Genomic DNA, 6,999 nt, shown 5'->3' with positions numbered 1-6,999 from the left:
TAAAGCTGCTTATGAAAGTACGACGTGTGTGTGCCTATTTCAGCAACGTTTGCAGCTTCCAGCTCACCAACTGGTGTGCAATGTCACCACATGTTGGAAATCAATGTTGCAGATGTTGGGAAGGATTTGTGAGCAGCAGAGGGCAGTTGTTGAGTACCAGCTTCAACATGCCCATTGGAATGCAGATAAGCCTCCGCACATAAGAGCTCATGAGTGGGCATGGATGTCTGACATTTGTGCCGTCCTCCAAAACTTTGAGCACTCCACCAAGATGGTGAGTGGCGATGAAGCCATAATTAGCATCACCATCCCGCTTCTCTGTCTACTGAAGTGTGGCGACCTGCTGCGCACTGGTGCCACATATCCTAGAGGGGTGCATGGACGGATTCCTCCACAAGAGGCCCTCATAGCATTCACACACCTCCACCTTCCACCTCAGACCAGCAGAGGGAGCCCGGATAGGGATATAAATAGGGAAGGTGGAGCTAGGCAGTTCAGTCTAGGTCTGGTCTGAGGTCGAGTCTGGAGCAGTCTAAGTCTGGAGTCCACAGAGAGTGAAGTCTGTGAGAAAGTCAGTCCAGCCCGGACTCATGGAACTCAGGTTAGTGAGTCTAGGGCGTGCCGATGCCGTAAGAGCGGTGAAGTGTAGCGAGGCCTACTGCCAGTGTGAAGCCTAGGGAGGGCCCCGAGCGTGGCCGAAGGCAAATGGAGTAAGCGAGCTACATAGGGGGCAGAGGAGCTTAGCCAGCTCACCCCAAGACCATATACTGGACACTGGGTCCGTGTCTGCAGGGATCTCTACGACCAGCAGAAACAAACTGAACCCCCGGCGAACTACATGTCCCAGGAACACCAAAAGCTGACCGTTATACCAGGGTCAGGAGTCACGGAGGCCCAAGAGACCAGGGAGTGTGATCTCCAACAGAAGGCCCTACCACCAGGTCAGCCGCTGCAAGACAGAGACCAAGTTAGGTCTAGTTTCAGGCAGGTCATAAACTTGTCAGGAAAAGGCAAGAAACAGGAGGCCCCACACCCGCTCACTGGGGAGAGTCCCGATATGCACCCTTCACCCTGCAGTGCCCTGGATCGTGCCTGAATCACCACCAGTAAAGGTACTGAAGTGAACTGTTGTGAGTGTGCCTATTCTTCTTCTGACCTGGCTGGGTCCCCTCTGTCCTGCATCCCTTTTACTACGCTGCCCTGAGGCCCAGCTCCACCTGTGGGGAGCCGCACCAACTAAGCTGCCTGACCACCGGCCTCAGAGGACTGTAGCAGCACCAGTGATCCTCACCAGACACCACGGGTGGCGTCACGAACATTTCCCCTATCGCACTTACTTTCCCCCCTTTCCCTTTTTAAGAGTGACCCCAGGGTACGGGCCCGGGAACCGACCACCGCGACATCCCCCAAAAACAGCAAGACCCGGGCGCCGAGTAGTCGTCCCCATTCCCTGGGTGCATCAGAAGCGCTTGCTGCTCACAATTAAAGAGGAGGCATTGCAACCGGAGCAAGGAACTATACAAGGTGATGTTGCTCAGCCCAGCCTCATCATAACTTGGATTGGGTGATAATGAGGAGGAGGAAAATATGGACATTCATCCTCTTGGGGAGGACAGGGAAGTCTTGGCTATCTTGGAAGTCTTGATACCCCTCTTTCAGTCTGTGGGAAAGCTGTATGAGTTTCGCTTAATGATGACCTTCAGTGGCCTAAACCGTGGCTTTGCTTATGCACGTTATTTCTCAAAACGCTTTGTAGATCAGGCCATTGCCCAACTCTGTAGTCATGAAATTCAAGGCGTAAAGACAGATCTTTGTGTGTTGAAGCAGCAGCAAGAAGTGTAAGCTGATGTTGGACGGGCTGCCTTTGCTTATGGAACAAGCTGCATTAGAAGACTTCTGGGAGAAATGACAGCTGGAGTAGACTTCCCTCTATGCCAGTCCTTTCAGCGAGCTAAAGAATATGGCTATGGTGAAATACAACGTTCACCGAGAAACAGCCAAGGAAAGTCTGTGTGAAGGTTCCCGGACACTCTATGGCTGCTTTTTTTTTTTTACTGTGGACTGGCTCCAACAATCTATAAGACTTAAGATCTGCAATCTGGCAACTTGGCAAAGCCCAATTCTGTTCTCCCTCTGATATCTAACTGTCACGGGTGTGTCAGGTTTGAGAGACAGAACTGCAGCAATAGGCTGCAACATTGATGTGGTTTTAACACAAGTCAAATTTGAATAATAAAATGGGTGTGCAAAGATATGTAGTTTTTTTGTGAAGTGCACACTTTTGCTTGGTGTCTTATGGCTTTTTCTCTCTAACTCTATGTCTAAGCTTGTGGTTTGATGTTCTTTGACTACCAAGATTAAACACAAATTGGCTGCTGTATTCTTTATTTGTGATTTTATAAACCCTATGTTAAATTCCTAAAATTGCTGCTGCTTATCCAGTCCAAGCATACTGTATATAGTGGCTCAGATTGGCTGTGCTATACCTTGTGATCTGATAACTGCAAATTATTTTGGAGAACACCAGCCATGCCAAATGTCTTGTGAGCCTTCTCTGACTCATTTTAGGCAATTCACACCAAATGAATTGAAAATTGCTTCAGTTCCCCAAATTCAGTAAATTCTTAAAAGTTTGATACAAATTCAATTTGTATTAAATCGATTTCATTTCTAATATTGATTAGTTTAGGGGCCAAATGGCCATTCTAGTAAACTGAAGAAGGACAGCCTGCAAAAATGCTTGTCAAGACAGTACAATAAGTGTCTAAAACATCTAATAATAAATGCAATAAATGTAAGACTTGTATGTTTTAGTGCAAGTTATGCTAGAATGATTATGCATGTAGTTTAGTAACTCTCCCCTCTTGCTTATGGAATCAATATCTTTATCATGTTTTGTCTGACACTATATTTTTTCTTGTGATGTCCATAAATGCTCCAATCACATCCTTGTTCCTCAAAGTGTATATTAAAGGATTCAGCATTGGGGTTATGACACTGTAGAACAAGGTGGCCATTTTGTCTTGGTTCACTACATGGGTTGATCCAGGCCTCATATACATAAAGATGATGGTGCCATAAAACAAGGATACAACTATAATGTGTGACGCACAGGTGGAGAAGGCCTTCCTCCGTCCTACAGATGTTCTTATCTTCAGTATGTTGGAAATGATGTAACCATATGTAATAAGGATAAGGAAAAATGGACCCATCACCACCAACATAGCAAAGAAGAAAATAACAGTCTTGTTAAGAGATATGTCCGCACAGGCCAGCTCTAGGACTGAAGGAACCTCACAGAAAAAGTGATTTATTACATTGGGACCACAGTAGGGCAATTGCAATGCAAAGACTGTGTGCACAATAGAGTTTATTATTCCTCCTGCCCAGGAACTAGTTGCCATCTTAATGCACAAGACAGTATGCATAATACTAGTGTAATGTAATGGGGTACAAATAGCCACATACCGGTCGTAGGCCATTGTCAACAAGAGGTAGCACTCTGTCCCCCCTAGAGAGAGATGAATGAACATCTGAGCGACACAACCATTAAAAGAAATGCTTTTTCTCACTGACAAGAAATTAATGAGCATTTTGGGGACTATACTTGACGTGTACCAGATATCCAAAAATGACAAATTACTCAAGAAGAAATACATAGGGGTGTGAAGCCGGGGGCTTACTCCACGGAGAGTAATTATCATTATGTTACCAATTAGTGATATCACGTAAAAGGCTAAAAATACAACATATAATACTATCTGAATATTCCTCTGGCTGGTTAGCCCAAGAAGAATAAATTCTTCAACAATCCTGTTCTTGAATATGTTCATTCCAGTGCTGGTATTGTGGAGAATCATTCTCTTCTACTTTCTAATATGCAAAGACACATTAGCCTCCTGTATAAAATAAAACAGTTAAAGAAATTGGCAATAAATTATCAAAAATATCTATGATATCTATGCATCTAGCCATTAATATATATATATATATATATATATATATAAAATATAAATTTGTAATTGCTTATCACAAAATGTTGCTTGAAACACATTACTCTACAAATAATTAGATGAAACTTTGGTTATTAATTGCAGCATCTACTGCTATGACTGGCATCATGGCTGCCAGAAGTATCAATGACTGATTTGCTGCAGTGATCAAATGCCATACACATAGACACAGAGTAACAGTGTCCACCAGAGGATCAGCGCAGGATCTCTGCTGAATAGTGATCAGTTTGTTATTGTACAGAATTGGCAGCCATTTTTTAATTTATTTAGAATCTGGATAACCCTGTATGGAGTAATATTATTCAACATCACCCATGTAAAAAAAATAACTAAACCCTTACTGGACATGTAAAAGGTGTTTTGCATCCATAAGTAAATAAAGGATGAGGGATCGAGCCGCAGAGGGGACTGGCCCCTAACTAGTGAGAATTTCAAAGTTCAACTAGAAACCGGAGGCTTCTGTACTTTCAGGGTGCAGTTGCCACATCCGCACTCAAGTCGCCAAAAAGGTAACCACATAGGATCCAGGGAACTCCAGGTTGCCCAGAAAGATCCGAGGATACCGGCTTGGGACACTATTTGTGAGGCTCAGGGCAAGAAGGGTGAGAGCCAGTGCAGGAAGACTGCTGAGAAGGGCATATAGAACGGGGTCCTGTCAGGCACTCTTGAAATACCTGAGGGATTGCTGAACCCCTGCCCGGTGAACGCAGCACGACGTGGGAGGTTATGATATGCAGTTGTAACCAGGAGCAAAGTGAGAACTGTGAGTAAATCCGAAAGACTGCACCCCACTGTCTCTTTGAATTATTACTGCTGCGCCATCACCCCCTGCACTATACTGCACCACAACTGCTACCTCAACATTTACAACATCTACACTGCCCTGGTGCTAAGCTCTACCTGTGGAGAGCTAAGCCAACTCTGCTGCATTAACAACAGCTCCAGAGGACCTGCTCCGCAGCAGCGGCTCCCTTTAGCCGCATACCACAAGTGGTGTCACGAACATTAAAAGAGCTTTAAATACCCTTTATTAAATCATTCCCCTTTTCATTGACCGCCCTGGGTCACGGAGCGGGTCACTGCCACTGTGACATCCCCAGCCCCAACGACCGGCCCGGCTACAGAGTACCCCACGGCCCAGGGGGTGAGTCAAATGCACTAGTAAACTGTAAGCTTGCACAATATTCTTAATAGAAAAAAAAACCTGAAATCAGTGTCCATCTGAGATGGTGTGCTTAGTTGTCAATAGTGACTGTACTGACATTTTGCAAATTTGTCGTAAGACACGTGTGCAAGAAAATAAAAAAAGCATGCACATTTTGTGATGTAGGCAGTTGGAGTTAAACGTTTGGATTTTGGGGAATTTTCTGCTATAAAAAGACAATTACAGTATTTTTTGGATTATAAGATGCACTTTTTTCCCTCAAATTTGGGAGGAAAAAGGGGGTGTATCTTATAATGTGAAGGTACAATATTTTACCTGGGGGGCAGCGTCGGTGGAGCGGGGTCACAGATGAAGGATGTTGGCGGCGGCTGTGCCAGGAGCCACGTGATGCTGTGGGCCCCATCCTCTCAGCAGGGTCACTGATTCAGGATGATTTTGACGGTGGTGGTGGCATCCTCTCAAAAGAATTTGGCTGTGAGCGGAGGTTCCCTCTCCCGTACATAGCCCTGCGGTGGGCTTCGGAAAAATGACGGAGCAGGCACAGATTGAGATCTCAAGAGACGAGATCTCTGCAGATGAGAACACGATCTGCGCATGCTCCGGCGGCCATTTTCCCTAAGTCCACCGCAGTGCTATGTACGGGAGAGGGAACCTACACTCACTGCAGACTTCTTCTGAGGACGAGGCCCACAGCATCGCCCCACTCCCATTGCCATCACTGCCCAAGTCATCCTGAATCAGCGATCCTGCTGAGAGGACGGGGCCCGCAGCATCACCCGACTCCTGCCCCAGCTGCCAACCTCCTGTATCTGTGACCCTGGCTCTTGTGACCCCTGCTCCACCACCACTGGCCCCCTCGGGTAAAACAGATTATAAGGCACACCATTTTATTAAAAAAAAACATTTTTTCCTATTTTGCACCACAAAAGGGTATTTTCCCTCTTCAAAAAAATGATTGCAGAAGAAATGCAAAAAGTCATTCTATTTAAGGCCACATTCACATGTTCAGTATTTGGTCAGTATTTTACATCAGTATCTGTAGGCCATAATCAGGAGTGGAACAATCAAAGGAATACTATAATAAAAACACATGAACCACTTCTGCATTTTTCACCCACTCCTGATTTTGGCTTACAATACTGATGTAAAATATTGACCAAATACTGAACGTGTGAATGTGGCCTAAAAATGTGTATTTGAAATTCACTGATAAACGACACAACGGTAGGTTCACACGAGCGTATAAAAAACTGTTCAGAGTTGCATCCAGAAAAGTAGGACGATTTTTTTTCTTTTTTTTGTAATCCTTGTGCTATCCATATACAGTTTTTTTTACTCAGCAGAAATTAATCATTTAAAGGACCATTTACAGTTTCCTATGTTACAGAATTGTAATGTATCTGTAAAAATCGGCTGCTATACTGTGGCTCTGTATGGCATCTGACTTTTTTCTCACACCAGTAGACTTGAATGGTTGAGTCTCATCCAATTTTCATAGAAAATTTTCACTATCAGATTCAGTCAGTGTAAAAATCGTTCATCTGCACTGCACAATCCGTGTTTTTTTAAAAGATACCACTTGGACCGAAAATTTGGCTGTGTGCACGAGCCTTGAGGGTCCATTTACACAGACCAGCCAGTGCCATGATATGACTGCTGATGGGTAAACATTTACTGATCGGCTGTTGTTTGACTGCCTGCTTACACAGACAGACCAAAGTAGATGCTGCGCACTGAGCGATCTATACTCAGCACAATACACAGAACAATAAACTGCCCAGAACAATGATTTTTTATGATCAATATTGAGAGAATTAGGAA

The 6,999-nt window shown here is 44.5% G+C and overlaps 1 protein-coding gene across 1 annotated transcript; it reads right to left on the bottom strand.

Moving 5' to 3' along the window:
• Window positions 1-2,888: 2,888 nt before the first annotated feature.
• Window positions 2,889-3,833, bottom strand: LOC141167295 (putative olfactory receptor 2B8). The gene has a single exon (XM_073654724.1). The coding sequence runs from the start codon at window positions 3,831-3,833 to the stop codon at window positions 2,889-2,891; it is 945 nt and encodes a 314-aa protein (XP_073510825.1).
• Window positions 3,834-6,999: the final 3,166 nt, after the last annotated feature.

The sequence above is a fragment of the Phyllobates terribilis genome, unplaced genomic scaffold (genome assembly GCF_046119375.1).
Source record: "Phyllobates terribilis strain yellow unplaced genomic scaffold, ASM4611937v1 Scaffold_11__3_contigs__length_659146591, whole genome shotgun sequence".
NCBI lineage: Eukaryota > Metazoa > Chordata > Amphibia > Anura > Dendrobatidae > Phyllobates > Phyllobates terribilis.
This window is presented reverse-complemented; position numbering and strand designations above follow the sequence as displayed.